Raw genomic sequence first — 20,000 nt, forward strand, 5'->3', positions numbered from 1 at the left:
CTGCTATCCGCTATCTAAAGTGCTTTCTTTCCTCAAGCACAAACCTGCCTTATTCTGCTTCTCAGACTTGTTTTTGACCTTGAGCTTTGGGTTATTTCTTAACAGAACGGCAGATAGACAGACTTTGGCCTTGAAGGGAAATCAGGAATTATGGTTGTGGGAAATTGTTGTACATTTAACATTTGTGGATGTTGTATTTATTTGCATTTGATTCAGTTTTTGAATTTAATGTGTTTTTTAGTCAAAAATCACTGTTACTATTGTTTCATTTTTTAAAAAAATACATAAATATACATTTAGCAGAATTTGGACCTTTACTTAGAAACATAAGGACATGTAAAGATACTAAGGCCAGGACTTACTTTTTTTTATGTAATTTATTTTATTTTATGTTATTTTTGTACTTTTACCGAGACAACATCAGTTCATGTTAAGATATTAACTAAAATATGAGCTCAGGATTTTTTTTTTTTTTTATTTAATTGTTTTTGTTATTTTTTCGCTTTTACTGAGAAAAAAAGATCATGCATAAGATCATGTAAATATATTACCTATTTTATTTTTGTACTTTAACTGAGAAACAAGAGATCATGTTAAGTGACCTAATTTATTTTATATATATATAATAAATTTATTTTATATATATATATATATATATATATATATATATATATATATATATATATATATATATATATATATATATATATATATATATAATTATTTTTATATATATATATATATATATATATATATATATATATATATATATAAAATTATTTTTATTTTATTTTTTTGGGGCCTGAGTCATGTTTTAAATTAGGTCACTAAGAAACCATTCAGAAAACCTTAGCAATCAAATCTTTAGCGACTGCCTTCAACATCATCAAAGCATAATGGAGGTGAGTTTTACACACGCTAATCCATGAGCTTTTGTTCTTGTTGTTTTGAAGTGCTGTAAGCGTCCTGTCCTGTGCCATGCATGTGCTTTCTTTGAACTAGCATTGAATGTCATCGAGTTTCCAAACAAAAGAAACAGCCTTCAGCAAACTAAAGACATTTGTTTGTGCTTAAACACGTGAGTTATATTTATGCACAATAACTTTATTATAGAACCAGCAGAGTCACTGTGTACTTTTCCAGCGCGTTCTCAATGTATGAGGGCCGTGTTGATCCTGGTGTCGGGTGTGTTCACATCGAACGAGAAATACAGGCGCGATTCCAGACGTCCAGAACTGCACCGACAGTAGATTAAAGAGAGCTTGATCAGTCCTGAATTCACAGGAATGAAATATGTGTACTATGAATTCACTTAGCATGAAAAGCAGTTAAATGGCTGGTAACAAAGTACTGACCAAAATGATCACACAAACAGAGGATTTCCCCACAGAATTGCTTGTAAGAAAAGTAACAGCTCAATGTTTTAAAGGGGTGGTATAATGCCCTTTTCACAAGATGTAAAATAAGTCCCTAGAGTGTGTATGTAAAGTTTTAGCTCAAAATACCCCACAAATATTTTTATACAGCATGTTAAAATTGTCACTTTTTGAGGGTGAGCAAAAACGCACCTATTTATGTCTGTCCCTTTAAATGCAAATGAAAGGTAGCTGATGTGTAGTTATCTTCTGGTCAATGATTAGCATATTCTGTCTTGATAATCTATAAATCGTGTTCAGGGGGCGGGGTTTATGTAAATTTTAGTGTTTGTGATGTCACTAACCCGGGAGGAATATCGTGTAGTCCCTACCAGCCGTCCTTAAAAAGCAATTTCTTTAAAAGAAAATGTCTCTTTGCTTTGAACTTTGAGCGTTGTAACTTTGCAGGTGTTGTTTATGCTCAAACAGCAACATTACACACTAACTAAAGTTAAAATTTTTTAATCATAATCAACCACCCCTTTAATACTCTGGTCATTTCTGTCTTGTAGCCTGGTTGGGAGTTTTTGGAGCCTCATGAATTATGCAGTCCTCATCACCCCCATCAGCTGCCTGCGCTGCCCCCTGGCTGGGAGGAGAGGCAGGACAACCTGGGACGAACTTACTACGTCAACCATGAGAGCAGGACCACACAGTGGCACAGACCCACCATCCAGTAATTATCACCTCCTTAAAAACACACACTAGAAGCATGCATGCACAAGCCCAGTGCTCAATGTAAATATTTGCATTTGTCTTTTACATTAATTCATTTGGCATATGGTTTCAATCAACCCCATGACCTTACTGTCGCAGTGATGTTTGACCATCTGAATTACAATTTACTTAATTGCTTTTAAATTTGTTTTGAGTACATCATATATACCTGTTTGCAAAAGGCCATGTTAAGATTTAAAAGGTCAGTATTTATTTTACTTTATATTTTTATTTTATTTCTTTTTATTTAGTTTTTTATTTTATTAATACATCAAGTGTATGTTATGATGAGGAAGGAGAACCCAGGCGCAGACAAAGTACACTAAACACGATTTATTATAGGCAAAAAGGGGAAAATAAAGCCCACAATGGGGTAAAACAAGACAAGACTGAGGATACTAACTAGACTATAAACTTGACAGAAGTCTAGACACTAACTAACAGCAAATACACAAACAGGATCTTCACAGGACTCGTAACAAAGACAGGATACTCACAGGAACTATTTTGCAATGACTCACATGAAATAATAGCACAGGCAAGATTCACAGAGTAACATCACAGCAGTATTCACAATGAACCGACACAGGACAGAAAACACAAGGGGATTAAATGGGGAGAAACTAATGAGGGAAACAGGTGACGGCGATGATACAATAATGATAACAAGATGAGATAACAAGGGGGCAGGGTTACATGACGAGACAACGCAAGCACACAGCCAAACAAATGGCCATGTGCTTACACACAAAACATGGGCCTGTCATGATCCTGCCTCAAGACCAGGGAAAATCAGAGACAAGGCGGCAGAATCATGACAGAACCCCTCCCTTAAGGAGCGGCTTCCAGACGCTCCCCAAGGGAACACTAAACACGTGACATGACGGACTGAGACATGGACACAAACCAACAAAACATGACAAAAACCAACAACGGCAAACATGAATAAACAATAGCAGGGTTGGGGTGAAAAATCAAAAACAGACAAGGCAGAGGAGGTGGAGACAACACAGAGTTCATGGGGGAATGTCCAGGGTGGGTGGGTGGGACTGTGGTCTTGGGTGGACAGGACGATGGCTGAGGACGAGGGGTCCGGGCAGACTTGGATGGGGAAACACGAGGAACAGTCTTAGGGGAAACAGACCGGGGTGAAGTGGTGACAGGGGTGTCCGGGGAAACAAACAGAGGTCGGGTGACAGCTGGTACGGGGCTGGACACATTAGCTGGGACAGGGCTGGACACATTAGCTGGGACAGGGCTGGACACATTAGCTGGGACAGGGCTGGACACATTAGTTGGGACAGGGCTGGACACAGACATCCTCCAGTCTGTTGGGACAGGGCTGGACACATTAGTTGGGACAGGACTGGACACAGACATTCTCCTGTCAGCTGGGACAGGACTGGACACATCTGCTGGGCTGGACACATTAGCTGGGACAGGGCTGGACACATTAGTTGGGACAGGGCTGGACACAGACATCCTCCAGTCTGCTGGGACAGGGCTGGACACATTAGCTGGGACAGGGCTGGACACATTAGTTGGGACAGGGCTGGACACAGACATCCTCCAGTCTGCTGGGACAGGGCTGGACACATTAGTTGGGACAGGGCTGGACACAGACATCCTCCAGTCTGTTGGGACAGGGCTGGACACATTTGCTGGGACAGGACTGGACACATCTGCTGGGACAGGACTGGACACATTAGCAGGAACAGTGCAAGCGGTGGCTGACTTAGGAACAACACTGGCTGCAGCTGACTCAGGAACCGGATCTCTTGCAGCTGTGGATTCCGGACTAGAGGACTTGACAGGACAGACAGGGACATCAAGGATCTTGACAAGAGCGGTAAGATAGTCAGATACGGCTCGAGCAGCTAAGACGACAGGCATTGTCTTAGGGGTAGAAACAGCTTGAAGAATCTCTTTAGCTGCTAAGTCGGCCGCAACTCTCTCAGCAGATCCGGGAATAGCACCTGCAGCAGCGGGCTCCGGGACGGCGCTTGCAGCAGCGGGCTCCGGAACAGCGCTTGCAGCAGCGGGCTCCGGAACAGCGCTTGCAGCAGCGGGCTCCGGAACAGCGCTTGCAGCAGCGGGCTCCGGAACAGCGCTTGCAGCAGCGGGCTCCGGAACAGCGCTTGCAGCAGCGGGCTCCGGAACAGCGCTTGCAGCAGCGGGCTCCGGAACAGCGCTTGCAGCAGCGGGCTCCGGAACAGCGCTTGCAGCAGCGGGCTCCGGAACAGCGCTTGCAGTAGCGGGCTCTGGAACAGCGCTTGGGACTGCGCTTGCAGTAGCGGGCTCTGGAACAGCGCTTGGGACTGCGCTTGCAGTAGCGGGCTCTGGAACAGCGCTTGCAGTAGCGGGCTCTGGAACAGCGCTTGCAGTAGCGCTTGCAGTAGCGGGCTCTGGAACAGCGCCTGGGACAGCTAGAGATGAAGAGCGAGAGGCTCCCTTTCTCCTCTTCTTTCTCTTTGAACGCGAAGCCGAATCTGTAACTGGACTAGCGACCAGTTGGAGATGTTCAGCTGGAACCGCAACAGGAGCAGGGATGGCGTTCTCGGGCAGCGCAGACTCGGTCGAGGAAGACTCAGACAGGGAATCCCAGGAAACTCGTCTCCCTCGTTTACCATGGAGAACAATGGGAGCAGAAGGGGCCTCAGGAGAGGTGGAACCATCCGGATCACCAAGGGCAACAATGCCCAGGACACGACCCTCTGGGATCACAGGTAGCGAGGCAGATGGTGGAGACCTCGAGGAAGAAGCCTGCGGCTCCTCCCGGGAGAAACGATCCCAGAGTTGGGCATAATTCTTCAGGATCCACTCACCCTGGGACGAGAATGGGAGGTTGACCCTCCTTCTGTCGGTGGGAGCCGACAACCAGCATTGTTCACGGATCTCCATTTGACGCTGGAGCTGGGAGGACATACTGTCTGCTGGGTTCTTTTTCGGTCGGTTCATTCTGTTATGATGATGAGGAAGGAGAACCCAGGCGCAGACAAAGTACACTAAACACGATTTATTATAGGCAAAAAGGGGAAAATAAAGCCCACAATGGGGTAAAACAAGACAAGACTGAGGATACTAACTAGACTATAAACTTGACAGAAGTCTAGACACTAACTAACAGCAAATACACAAACAGGATCTTCACAGGACTCGTAACAAAGACAGGATACTCACAGGAACTATTTTGCAATGACTCACATGAAATAATAGCACAGGCAAGATTCACAGAGTAACATCACAGCAGTATTCACAATGAACCGACACAGGACAGAAAACACAAGAGGATTAAATAGGGAGAAACTAATGAGGGAAACAGGTGACGGCGATGATACAATAATGATAACAAGATGAGATAACAAGGGGGCAGGGTTACATGACGAGACAACGCAAGCACACAGCCAAACAAATGGCCATGTGCTTACACACAAAACATGGGCCTGTCATGATCCTGCCTCAAGACCAGGGAAAATCAGAGACAAGGCGGCAGAATCATGACAGTGTACATTTATTTATACATATGTATATATGTATATATATATATTAGTACGTCAAATATACATCTTGTCTTTTGACTTGGACGCAAAAGGCCTTTAAGATTTTATATTTAAAAAGGTCAGTATTTGTTTTATTTTATATTTTTATTATTTTTATTTAGATTTATTAAGTGCACTAAATATGCATTTTGCAATTGACTTTATTTTATATTTTGTTTGTTTTATTTTTTATATTTTGTTTTATTTTATTTATTCATTTATTTATTTTTTATTAGTGCTTCAAACATACATTCTGCACTTTGACTGAGAAAAAGCCATATTTTACATTTGAAAGGTCAGTGTTTTATTTTTTATTTTTATTTTATTTTATTTGGTTTTATTTATTTAGTTTTTCTTTTTTTTTTCTTTTTTTACTCTATATAAAAAATATATATAAAATCGTAAAAAAAGGTCAGAAATGTTCATAATCAGGATATAAACATAATTTTGACCCTCTAAATATGTTTTTATTTATTTATTTTTGAGTATGTGAGACATAATGCATTTATTTTCTGTGGACTTTCAGCAATCAGCAGGTCATGACCCCCTTACACAAAACTCTTTAGAAGTCAATCATCCTGTTCTGCCTTAGACCGGCCTCTTATTTCCTTCCTCTGCTCTCGGCTGGTCAGCTCACCTGCTTTATTTGAGTCTTTCTGGGTCATTTTGAGCACTGAAGTGTGTGTTTTGTCCTAATTTACAGGGACACTCAAAGAGACAATGAACAGAGACAGGATACACACAACGAGTCCCAGCGGGCGTTCCTCACACGCAGACAAATATCTGAACATGACGAGAACCAGGAGCGCAGAGAGTCACCTGAGGTACTCACACACACTCTTCTGTGACTTCTTCCGAACACATGGGCAAACGACACACATTCACATCTGTGTGTGTGTTTTGTAGAGCTGGGAGATCATAACGGCAGATGAGTCCACGTTATACAGCCTCAGTGAGCGCTCGCCACCGCCCCCCCACTCCCCGATGGAGTTCACGGGATTCTGTGAGGAGTTCAGTCGACTTCAGCCAGGAAACGACAGACGCACGTCCCTCACGGTCAGTCCACACACACACACACACACACACTCGCACACACGCACACGTCACAAAGTCTTTGGCACGTAAATAAAATGCATGGGTTGGATTAAAACTTCATACTGCGTTGAGTGATTATCAGCTGAATATTTCTTCTCCTGTCTCTGAAAATGTCCAGAATTTTTTTTATCTTTTTACGGACATTAATTTTAGGTTTAGTCAACTCGGTTACTGCAGCACATTTAGAATATACATAACCAGAAATAAACTAATCGAAGTTTTGTACTTGTTATTTTGAGTTGTACTATTTAAAACTGAAGTGTGACACAAGACTCAGTAAAGACATTTATTATATTACAAAATATTTGTATTTCAAATTAACAGTTCTTTTGAATGTTCTGTTTATCAAAGAATCGCGAAAACAAAAATATGAAGCAGCACAACTGTTTTCAACATTGATGATAATCAGAAATGTTTCATCATATTCAAATGATTTCTGAAGGATCATGTGACTCTGAAGACTGGAGTAATGATGCTGAAAATTCAGCTTTGATCACAAGGAATAAATTACACTTTACTATATAATCTCATAGAAAACAGCTTTTTTAAATTAGAATAATTTTTCACAATATTGTAATTTTTACTGTATTTTTAATCAAATAAATGCAGCCTTGCTAAGCAGAAGATACTTTTTTTAAAAACATTTATTAAAAAATTACTGACCCCAAACTTTTGAATGATAGTGTGACACAAGCAATTCAAATCAAACTAATGCTAACTCAATACACACATTCACACATTTTTTAACTCCTTACAATGTTTATTTAAGATGACAAATATATATTTGGTGTCATATAAGGTATATTCCTCACATTAAAGGTGCAGTCTGTAAGAATGACAACTAGTGGTCGAAATAGGTACTGCAGTCCAATTCAAAACACCGGAGATCGCCGTTTCTCCCGCCTCTTGAGATTGGACGGCGCTCACACGGGTTGCCAGTTTGAGCACGCAACAGGAACGAGTGCAATGGACAATGAAAACTGTCAACGTGCAGTATCACAGACCAAAACAAAAACAAACATTCCAGCCTGGAAACGCACATTTCAGAGTAAAATAACTGGCTGTAGAAGTGTTTTTCAGAGAAACGAATGTGTGAACTTAGCATGCTTCCTCAATATATGCAAACATATTATGGTATTTTTATGCTTTAGTAGAGTGAAAAAGTTACATACAGCACCTTTAACCCGCTGATACAAAAATCAAAATGGGTCTTGATGTTTTTGTGGCTGGTGCAAGAGACTGATTCCTTAAAGGGTTAGTTCACCCAAAAATGAAAATTCTGTCAGTAATTACTCACCCTCATGTTGTTCCAACCCCGTAAGACCTTCGTTCATCTTCAGAACACAAATTAAGATATTTTTGATTAAATCAATCTTAAGTTTATAAAGCGACGAAAATACTGGTCAATACTGGACGCTGGTCATGTGTACGTATCACACACATGACCAGCGTTGCCCAATAGTGAGCCTACGTGGTGACGTGCAACACAGACGCGCTACGCAAAAACACTACGTGAAAAGACTCGAGGCCCAGAGAGAAGGAAATGAAAAGTGGAATAAAGTCGATATTTTTGGTTTGTTTTTTGCACACAAAAAGTATTCTCGTTGCTTTATAAACTTAAAATTGAGCCACTGGAGTCACTTGGACTATATTAACAATGTCTTTAATACATTTTCTGGGCCAGCAAGTTATAATGTCCATAAGCCTGTGGAGGAGTGATCCGGCTCTCAGATTTAATCAAAAATATCTTAATTTGTGTTCTGAAGATGAACGAAAGTCTTACGGGGTTGGAACAACATGAGGGTGAGTAATTACTGACAGAATTTTCATTTTTGGCTGAACTAACCCTTTAATAATTCATATGATGCTCAAACTAAGTGAGTTCAACATTGACTATATTGATAATTTAGCATGACCTCTGATGTGTAAATTAAGATAATTAGTAATGTGCGCAGTGATTATGGTTACTAGGTAATCGCATTAGTTTGATCAAAGTACATGAGGTAAAGTTGGATCACAATATTGCCAAAATCCCATTATAATCGCATGTAACTGTGCTCATTGTTATATTTAAATCCAATGTATTTGTAACAGTGTAAGCAACATTTATATAAACAATGGTTAACATACCAGAGCGTGTAGTTTCATCTCATATTTAGTTAAATTGTTGTGTTTTCCCTCAGCCACAGGGTCACGGCAGCCGCAGAGGAAGCGCACAGACCCTCACGGCGGAAGAGCATCCGGTTCACCCCATGGTGAGAGCACTGAAACATTTACATTTACATTTATTCATTTAGCAGACACTTTTATCCAAAGCGACTTGCACATGAGAACAATAGAAGCAGTTAAAGGGATACTTCACCGATTAGCATTAAGCTTTGTATTAGTAGAAACCCGGTAGTATTTTGGAGTGACCGTGCTTCCTTCCCTCATGTCCCCCTGAGACGAGAGATTTCTGTATTGTGTGTCTGGAAAAAACCTCAGATGACACAAAAATCGTCATTTAGCTCATCAGAGGCTTTTTTTGTCCAGAGGCGAGAGACTACAGCCAGTAGGAGGAGCTCGTCCCGCATGTCTTCAACCCGCATGTCTTTCAGTTTCCAGTCAACTAGTAGCCTAGTCGTATAATTTCTTCCGATACTGCCCTCTGTAACCGAAGCAAGTGCATTCTGGGAGTTGTTGTCTTTCATCCACATGAGCCAAAAATACATTTTCTGGCTTTTCAAGGCACCAACTTCTAAAATAATTTCACATTTCTACTACATAAATGACCCAATTTAAATACACAGTGGTGAAATATCCCTTTAAACTAACAATAGGACAACAATATGCAAGTGCTATGACCCTTCCCAGTTGAATCTAATCTTATATTTTTTTAATAAAAAGATATAGAATAGAAGAGAAAGTGTCAGTATTAATGGATCAAGTGCTGCCGAAAAAGATGTGCCTTCAGACGTTTCTTGAACATATAAACATTCATTTATATCCGTCGGTAACACTTTACAATAAGGTTCATTAGTTAACATTCGTTAATGTATTAACAAGGGCTGCACGATTGTGACAAAAATCATAATTGTCGATTATTCCCTTGAAATTGTAATTGCAATTATTAATTACGATTATCACAGTTTACATTGAATGATGTTTTGAATAGCTTTATACTATTGTTTGAAGCGACTGCAAGACATATTGTTATATCAAAATAAGCAAGCTAAAAAAACACTCTTCCTGAACAACGCTTTATTGCTTTTCTATAGCATTAAGCCTCAAATGTCAAATATAAAAAAATGTATTTAAAGAAACCAAACTAAAGTAAAAATATGCATGGTATTGTAATGTCATACTAAAACTAAAATTAAATCAATGGGGGAAAAAACCCTGTAGAAATAAAATCACACCTTAATCACTGAATAATGGAAGTGGACTTTTATTTTGTAAACGATTACATAATTGTAGCATCCGTCGATTACAAATTCGATTAATTGTGCAGCCCTAGTATTAAATAACATGAACTAACTATGAGCAATACATTTGTTACAGTATTTATTCATCTTTGTGAACGTTAGTTAATTAATAAAAATACAGCTGTTCATAATGCTGTATAAGTGCAACTGATTATTAGTTCATGCTAACTAATGTAGTTAGCTAATGCTAACGAATGAGCCTCATTGTAAAGTGTTACCCATCCGTCCGTGCCCAGCCCGAACTCTCGCCGTGTGCTCTAGTTTCAGCAGGGTTTTGCTCAGTCTCCCAGCACATGATGTGTAATCTTAGATGCCCCAGATTTCCCAGCATGCCCTGAACCTCGCAATACATCCCTCATCTGCTCCCAGAGGACAGTGTGTTTGAGAGGCAAACTGCTAACTGATGGCTATTTATGAACCAAACGGATGATCTGTTAATGGATTGTTTCCCTTTTTTTTGCTTTCCTCATTTCACCCTTCTCTACATGTTCATTTTTTTACTCACTTTTATCCTTTTCTGTTCTTCCCGTTAGCTATTACCCACCTCTGCCGGGCTGCCTCCGGGATGGGAGGAGAAGCAGGACAGTAAAGGGAGACTTTATTACGTCAATCACAACAGCAGAACCACGACCTGGACACGGCCGCTCATTCAGGTACGGCTCCTTCCGGGTTGAACGGTTCTCTCTTCCCACAATTTGTGGGAAATAATGTTAAATAATTAGGACCCAAGCACCGATGGTGTGAGGACCCTATTGGAATTGCTCCTTTATATAATATATAAATAATTATCCTATAAATAATTGTTTTTTTCTGATAAAAATGTTAATTAATTATTATTATTAATTATTATTTAATTTTTTATAAGCTACAGGTTTGCTTTGCTTGTTTGTATGGCAGTTTGGGCCAAAATTGTGATTTATGACTATAAAATAATAATAATAATAATAATAACAACAAATATAATATTTTTGTTATTATTATAAATATTAATACTATGAAACTAAACAATAATTTAGTAATAACAATTAAATCAACAATAAAAGTGAAAATAGTTATAATTAATAATAATAATAATTGTTATTATTATTATTAATACTGAATAAAAATATTAAACAAAATAAGAAAGCACTTCTGTAATATTTCACTGTAGAATAATTAATGTTAAGTATTCAAGAAAATTAATATAATAATAATAACTATATTTTACAGAGCTAATTATGGCTCTCTAAAATTATTTAGATTTTTTTATTTGTACTCTTTTTTTATTTTATTATATCAATTTTTATTTAATTTTGTTTTGTTATTTTTGTTGTTATTATTATTATTATTATTACTAAATAAAAATATTAAACAAAATAAAAAAGAAATAATAATAAGAAGAATTATATTTTTTTCAGAACTAATTAACAAAATAAGAACTAATAAACAAAATAAGAAAGCACTTCTGTAATATTTCACTGTAGAATAATTAATGTTAAGTATTCAAGAAAATTAATATAATAATAATAACAACTATATTTTACAGAGCTAATTATGGCTGTCTAAAATTATTTAGATTTTTTTATTTGTACTCTTTTTTTTATTTTATTATATCAATTTTTATTTAATTTTATGTTTTGTTATTTTTGTTGTTGTTATTATTATTATTATTATTATTATTATTATTACTAAATAAAAATATTAAACAAAATAAAAAAAGAAATAATAATAATAAGAATTATATTTTCTTCAGAACTAATTATGGCTGACTTAATTTGTATATTTTAAACCATCAAGCTTTTTATTTTGGCAGAAAAGTACTGAGAGGCCTTAAAATTAATATTAATAAACAGCCAGTTTATAAGTGCATGTCATTACAGGTTTGGGAAGATGATGGAAAGCACCTGATCAATTTGCTTTGCGATTTCTGTCTAATTTCGATGAATTTTGTGGTCCTAATTTGTGGCGTAATAATGCAGAATATTTCTATATTTCTATCCTGAACTTTGACCTCTGTATTTCAGCTCATACAGCCTCCCTCTGAGGTGATGGGCGGGGCCATGTCTCTCTCCCAGAATCCCACAGGCTACGCTCCGCCCCTGCTGTCCCCGGAAGTGTCCCCGCAGCACACACACACACACACACACACACCGGAGCCCTTGGGTCTGATGCCGACCGGCTGGGAGGTGCGCAGCGCTCCAAACGGACGGGCCTTTTTCATAGACCACAACACTAAGACCACCTCATGGGTACGGCAGACACAAACAGAAATACTTTTATTTTTACATTATATGACATGGCATTACCATGTGCATATGACTATAATACTTGTTCATTGTTCCATACCATTGTTCATGCTGAAATGTACTTCCTGTGTTTGCCATCCTGTTTCCTGTGCCGTCACAGGACGACCCCCGGCTGAAGGTTCCCGTGCAAATGAGGAGAGTCTCCCTTGACCCCACTGACCTCGGCCCACTGCCGGTATGATGGACGATGTCATCGCTGATGTCATAATCATAATAGGATTTTATTGATATGGTGTTCAGGACAGATGTTAAAAATGTGTGTGTGTGTGTGTGTGTGTGTGTGTGTGTGTGTGTGTGTGTGTGTGTGTGTGTGTGTGTGTGTGTTTGGGCGTGTGCGTGTGCGTGTGCGTGTGCGTGTGCGTGTGTGTGTGTGTGTGTGTGCCTGCGTGCGCGCGTGTGTGTGTGTGTGTGTGTGTGTGTGTGTGTGTGTGTGTGTGTGTGTGTGTGTGTGTGTGTGTCTTATAGCCTGGCTGGGAGGAGCGAGTACATAGTGACGGCAGAATCTTCTACATCGATCACAGTAAGTTCATAACCACACCAATCCGAAAACCCCACAATGTTAAACTTTTTCTTGGAATCTGGAACTGAATGTGCAATTTTTTTTATGTGCAATTTTTAAAATGTTGAAATTTTATACAATATATTTAAAACTCTTTTATATGATGTTTTTAAACTTATTTTTTATTTAATTTATATATACCGTACTATTATGGTATATATAAGTTCATTTTATTATTCAATATTTATTTATTTACATTTTATTTACATAATTTTTTTATGTATATATGTGTGTGTATATATATATATATATATATATATATATATATACATATATACATTAAAAAAAATTATGTGAGAGAATATATATATATATATATATATTCTCTCTCTCTCTATATATATTTTCTCTCTCTATATACATTATATATATATATTATCTCTCTCTCTCTCTCTCTCTCTCTCTCTCTCTCTCTATATATATATATATATATATATATATATATATATATATATATATATTCTCTCTCTCTCTCTATATATATATATTCTCTATATATATATATATATAATATATTTATTTATTTACATTTTATTTTTATATTTTATGTATTTATATTCTCTTTTTACATTTTTGTTTTATTTTATTTATACCAATTTTTATGTTATGCTTTTTTTTTCTTTCTTTTTTTAGACACAAAAGTCACGCAGTGGGAAGATCCGAGACTGCAGAACTCAGCCATCACTGGTCCGGTAAGTGTTTTCTGTGTCTGTTAATGTTCATGTACAGTCAGGCACTGCAGGCCGAGCCAATAGAAACGCATCTTTAAGCATTAATGGGTCACATTAAGATGGGCTGCAGTGATCTTTGCCATATCTGGTTTCTAAAAGTATTCTGAGCCTGAAACCCTGTACATCTCTTCCTGTTTGTTTCCTGTAAGGGGTTTGTGCGTGTCATGAGGGGAAGTTATATTTGTCCTGGTTGAGTTGAATGATCTCTGTCGGAGAGCTGAGGGATTATTGGCGAAGTGATTGTGTTCTGTTTTATTTCAGGCCGTGCCTTACTCCAGAGACTATAAACAGAAGTATGAATACTTCCGCAAGAAACTGAAGAAACCGGTACGTCCCTGTCCTTCACATTCAGTCCATTACAGGCTTTTTCTGTCCCATTCACATCTCAACATCTAGACCAGCTTTATCTGGGGTTTATGGGCGGGTTTGTTATCACAATTAATGTCGTTTTAAAATCTAAAGAATCGGTAACACTTTACAATAAGGTTCATTAGCTAACTACCTTAGTTTACATGAACTAAGAATGAACAATACTTCTACAGCATTTATTAATCTTAGATATTCATTTCAACATTTACTAATACATTATTAAAATCAGAAGTTGTATTAGTTAACGTTACTGTGAACTAACATGAACAAACAATGAACAGCTGTATTTTTATTAACTAATATTAACAAAGATTAATAAATAGTGTAACAAATGTATTGTTCATTGTTAGTTCATGTTAATTAATACATTAACTAATGAGACCTTGTTGTAAAGTGTGACCAAATAATCTAGTATAGAATGGATACTTTTGAATTAGTGAATGTAAAGCTCACACTAGTGCCAGATAGACGTACACTAACTTGATTTCAACTAACTTGACTTAGAAGATGATGTGAAATCAAAAGTGACCCAATTGACATTCCTGGTCTTATTTTGCACAATTCATCAGCCCACATTATTTTATAGGAATCAGTTGTTTGATTTCATAGTCTTTCATTAGAATTCTTATTTTGTGCTAATTAGGGGTGTCACAATATATCGCAATACAAAAATGCATCAATATATATCTTGGATATATATATCGTGACAATATGTATTGTGTATAATTCAGCCAAAATAAAAATTACTGAGAGAAAAACTTTTCAGAGTTTCAGTGTCAGTACTACATCAAACTACTATATATATAATGTTGAATATAATATATAATAATGCAATAGGGGAATATTTGTGTGTCCTGATAATGCTAAATGTCTGATGTTACCAGTAAAAAGTGGCCGACATAATTTTACTTACATCTGGTCAGTGACAGAGCGCAAGCATATTCATCTAAAATAATAATAATTCTGTATTTTCAGCTTCAGAATCATGAATATTGTTATTCTGGTGTCTCTATTGTCCTGTGCTTTGGGTTTCAGCAACAAGTCCAAGACTATTCATTTACACACACAATGTAACACCAAATTTAGCTTTTTAAATCAATAGTACATTTTTTGTTTACCTTTTATCATATGCTTTGGAATATCGCAATAATATCGTATCGTGAGTTCAGTATCGTGATGTGTATCGAGTCGTGACGTGAGGGTATCGCTACACCCCTAAGTGCTAATGGATCCAATACTGTGTGGGCTGGAAAAATCTTTTAGTCGTCACCTAACATGTTTGATCCAGTCAAAACCTGAAGGATAAATTAATTAAAAAATGTAATAAAATCAATCTTTTCTTCGGTCTCCAGGCTGACATCCCGAACCGCTTCGAGCTGAATGTGAGGCGTAACGCTCTTCTGGAGGACTCGTACCGGCGGATCCTGGCCGTCAAGCGCTCGGACCTGCTGAAGGCCCGTCTCTGGGTGGAGTTCGAGGGGGAGAAGGGCCTGGACTATGGGGGCGTGGCCCGGGAATGGTTCTTCCTGATCTCCAAGGAAATGTTCAACCCATATTATGGGCTGTTTGAGTATTCTGCCACGTGAGTGATGGAACTGGCCCTTTAAATGCACGCTTTTCACATTTCAGGATTCTCAGATTAAGTCGTCATAGTTGTGAAAACTCGGGTAAGCAAATATAATTTTTGCGTTCCCCATTTGCCCCAATAGCAAAAGAAAAAAATCCACAATAGTGTTTCCACAACTTTCAAAAAGAGGAAAAATATTGAGAAATTGATTACGGTGGTCAGAAGAAAGAAAGATGTCAAATTTGCCGTTGTATTAGAAACACAGTAGCGTTGCCTAGCTTTCTGTACAAAACGCACAATATAGTGTTATAAATGTACATAAATTTGCTAGATTTACAATGTTAATAACTGTGGGAATGCGCCATCACAGTCACCACAGTGTTAAACTTTTCTAGGAATCTGGAACTGATATGTAATTTTTATTTATTTATTATATGATATATTTTTTTTAATTATATATTTTTTTTAATTATATATTTTTTTCATTAAATTTTATAATATTTCATAATATATTTATAATATAATATTTTACAAAATTGTTTATATTATTTTTTCATTTAATTGTAATTTTTTTCATATATATATATATATATATATATACACTGTATATTATATACTCATTATATACTCATATTTATTTATTTAAATTTGATTTTATATTAATTTATATATATTTATCTATCAACTTTATATTATATATTTTTATTATTTTTTATTATTTATTATTTATATTTTTTTTTTTTATGCAAAAACCATGTAGTAGGAAGAACTCTGTCTGTGAAAATGGTTGTGCATGGAAAAACCTGTTCAAAGATCGGCTTTAAAGCTGTGCCGTGTGAATGTTGCAGGGATAACTACACCCTGCAGATCAACCCCAACTCAGGTCTGTGTAACGAGGACCACCTGTCGTATTTCAAGTTCATCGGCCGGGTGGCTGGAATGGCCGTTTATCACGGGAAGCTTTTGGATGGTGAGTAACCTGTCAAGACCAATATAAATACCCACAACTCATACTCACAGTATTTTACTGTGGCTCTCGCCACACTGTATGCATGCAGATTGATCTAAATGTAGCCCAAATCTGTCATCGTTTACCTCATGTGGCTTACACATGTTTTTCTCTACTTGTCTGCACAGCATTCTTCATCCGGCCCTTCTACAAGATGATGTTGCAGAAGCCAATCACGTTACAGGATATGGAGTCAGTGGTGAGTGACAGCCATACCTGAACCAATCAGCATTAACTCTAAACATCACTTTTGTCCTTTTTCAGAGATTGCAATGGCTATAGCATATTGTCTTTCAAATCTAGCATACAGTACTACCACACTACCTACAAAATAGCACACTACTTCTGCAGTGTGTATGTGCACAGCCACAGTGAATATTATTTATTTATTATTATCTTTTTAGCATGGAGTGTCCTACAGCATTTTCCAAATATTTCATTGTACAGTATATGACTATGTTAGATACTGTATCCCACAATGCAATGTGCTCAAATTGACATTTTAAATGATGGACACTTGTTGAATTAAATGTATAATGTGTGTATATACTATACATACTAGTAGAAGTGCACTACAACAACATAGTTGCTCTTATTTATTTTGACTTAATTTTTTTATAATTATTTTAAATAAATAAATATAAATATATATATAAATATATATATATATATATATATATATATATATATATATATATAAAAATTGTTTTAATTATTTATTTTTATTTTTTGTCTATTTTTACATATATTTTCCTATTTGCTTATCAGTTAAATCATATTTATTTGTATTGTATTTAATTGTATTTTTAAAGATTGTTCCACACAATAAATGCATACTTTCCAATGTGTACATCCTAGTGAAAAAAAAATATACCAAAATATATTTAAAATACATTTATTTCATACTAAAGTACACTACAAATCCATCAAAATATATACTTACATATCGCCTGAGACTTACTGATATAAATATTATAATTAAACTTTATTTGGTGTACCTCTTTATTCCACAAATCACATTTCTTAATATTAAGCCTAAATATGTTTTAATATTACTATTAGTAAGGATAGAATGATCTCTGTATAATATCAGTCTTTTAATGCAAGTGTATCTAAAGTATACTTTCAATAGTTCCACTTGAGCACAATCAAATATATTAAGTATACTGTATCTTTAGTTGAACTACTTCCGGATAACTAACGTGCATTTAGTACAAAATTAGTTGCTCCAATTTAGCAGACTATGTATATCAATTTAGTATACCAAAAGCATAATTGCACAGTATTTATATTAATTACATAAATATGTAAATGTATTTGTAGTATAATACATTTTGGTATATATTTTTGCAGTGCCGTAGTATTTAATTGAGCCTCTGGGTTATTAGTAAGTCGTAAAAGTTATATTTTAACTCGCGAGAGTGCTGTTTCCACTAATGATGTGATTAATGTTCCATTGAACTTTGGTTAAGTCATTCATGCCCTGTTTTCAAACACTTGTCAACCTGTTGTTTTTGGGTCATATTTCATTTTAGGACAACGAGTATTTTAATTCCCTGCGATGGATTTTGGAGAACGACCCCACAGACCTGGACCTCCGGTTCGCCATCGACGAGGAGCTTTTTGGACAGGTTATCTACTTGTGCTTTATATCCCAAGACTCCTGAAACCATACAAATGTAAAAAGGATTTGATTTTAAATGTCTTGTCTCTTCCGCAGACGCACCAGCGTGATCTGAAGCCAGGAGGTGCTGATATTGTCGTCAATGACACCAACAAAAAGGAGTATATTCAGTATGTTTCACCGCCCTCTAGTGGCACGGACAGACCTCAACACATTTGACACTTGTGAAAGTCCACATACTAGAAATCAGTGTCATCAATGTGATGGGATCACTTTGATTGTGTTGATTGCTAGATAAACGAGATATAATACTCTCTCCTCTGTTTATTTCCAGTCTGGTGATGCAGTGGAGGTTTGTAGACCGGATCCAGAGACAGATGACGGCCTTCAAGGAGGTACAGGCGCTCGTTCGGTCAGTTCAGGTCACTGCCGCCTACCGAGACTTACGCTGATTTATGTCTTGATGTTTTATCTGCAGGGTTTCTATGAGCTGATCCCTCTGGACCTGATCAAGATCTTTGATGAAAACGAGCTGGAGGTGAGACGACCTGCTCTAGAAACTTTATTCCTCTGAGCTCTCTAAACCCTGACTGACCTGTCTGTGTTCCTCAGCTGTTGATGTGTGGCTTGGGAGACGTGGACGTCAACGACTGGAGAGAAAACACGAAATATAAAAATGGCTACAACCCAAATCACCCCGCCATCGTCTGGTTCTGGAAGGTCAGATTTGATTCCTGACATGTTTTTTCATCATTAAAATCAAATCATATACATTTTTGTTGTAACTTCTGGCCCTCTAGCGGTTATGAAACAAAATGGGACTTAAATAGGATAGGCGATTAATCAAGTTTTAATTTCAATTACGATTCTGACTTTGTATGATTTTAAAAACAAGGTAATAGAGATAAATATGATTATTGTGCAACGTATATAGAAGTAATTTCCTTAAAATTAAATTAAACTGAAAAACAAATAAACAATTAATCTAATAAATAATTGAATAATTAAATGTGTATAAATAAATTAAATGTACTTTTATTTTATTTGTTTTATTTAAATTGTTTTAATTTTATTAATTTTTTTATTTATTTTATTTAGGGCTGTCAAAAGATTAATTGCGATTAATTGCATCAAAAATAAAAGTTTGTGTTTACATAATATATGTGTGTGTACTGTGTATAATTATTTTGTATATATAAATACACACACAGGCATGTATATATTTAAGAAATATTTGCATACATATACTGTATATATATATAATTTATATTATATATAAATATATTTTTTTATATAAAAATTACACATTTTTCTTAAATATATACAAGCATGTGTGTGTGTATATATATATATATATATACACATTTAATTATACACAGCACACACACATATATTATTTAAACACAAACTTTTATTTTGGATGCGATTAATCGAGATTAATCTTTTGACAGCCCTAATTTTATTTCATTTTTACAATTATTTATTTTTTTATTTTTAATTATTATTATATTATTTATGTTTCACAGTTTAATTATATTCAAGGGAACTTACTTTCAAAAACACGTTTAAAAAAAAAAATTAGTACTAGTAATCACAGTAATCATGAAATAATCGTAGTCTCAGTAT

At 36.2% G+C, this 20,000-nt stretch overlaps 1 protein-coding gene across 2 annotated transcripts in view; it reads left to right on the plus strand.

The window, feature by feature from the left end:
• Positions 1-20,000, plus strand: part of nedd4a (NEDD4 E3 ubiquitin protein ligase a) — a 48,936-nt gene that overhangs the window by 21,334 nt on the left and 7,602 nt on the right. For both annotated transcript variants that reach the window (XM_081372717.1, XM_081372716.1), the window contains 18 exons: positions 1,928-2,091; positions 6,375-6,495; positions 6,578-6,727; positions 8,950-9,021; positions 10,764-10,883; positions 12,234-12,458; positions 12,616-12,690; positions 12,981-13,035; positions 13,708-13,766; positions 14,067-14,132; positions 15,527-15,756; positions 16,590-16,711; positions 16,879-16,949; positions 18,286-18,381; positions 18,471-18,544; positions 18,709-18,769; positions 18,853-18,912; positions 18,987-19,094. In XM_081372717.1, coding sequence (XP_081228843.1) covers positions 1,928-2,091; positions 6,375-6,495; positions 6,578-6,727; positions 8,950-9,021; positions 10,764-10,883; positions 12,234-12,458; positions 12,616-12,690; positions 12,981-13,035; positions 13,708-13,766; positions 14,067-14,132; positions 15,527-15,756; positions 16,590-16,711; positions 16,879-16,949; positions 18,286-18,381; positions 18,471-18,544; positions 18,709-18,769; positions 18,853-18,912; positions 18,987-19,094 — 1,929 coding nt within the window. The remainder of the gene's footprint in view (positions 1-1,927; positions 2,092-6,374; positions 6,496-6,577; positions 6,728-8,949; positions 9,022-10,763; positions 10,884-12,233; positions 12,459-12,615; positions 12,691-12,980; positions 13,036-13,707; positions 13,767-14,066; positions 14,133-15,526; positions 15,757-16,589; positions 16,712-16,878; positions 16,950-18,285; positions 18,382-18,470; positions 18,545-18,708; positions 18,770-18,852; positions 18,913-18,986; positions 19,095-20,000) is intronic.

The sequence above is a fragment of the Scardinius erythrophthalmus genome (genome assembly GCF_964197995.2).
Source record: "Scardinius erythrophthalmus genome assembly, chromosome: 8".
In the NCBI taxonomy this organism is placed as follows: domain Eukaryota; kingdom Metazoa; phylum Chordata; class Actinopteri; order Cypriniformes; family Leuciscidae; genus Scardinius; species Scardinius erythrophthalmus.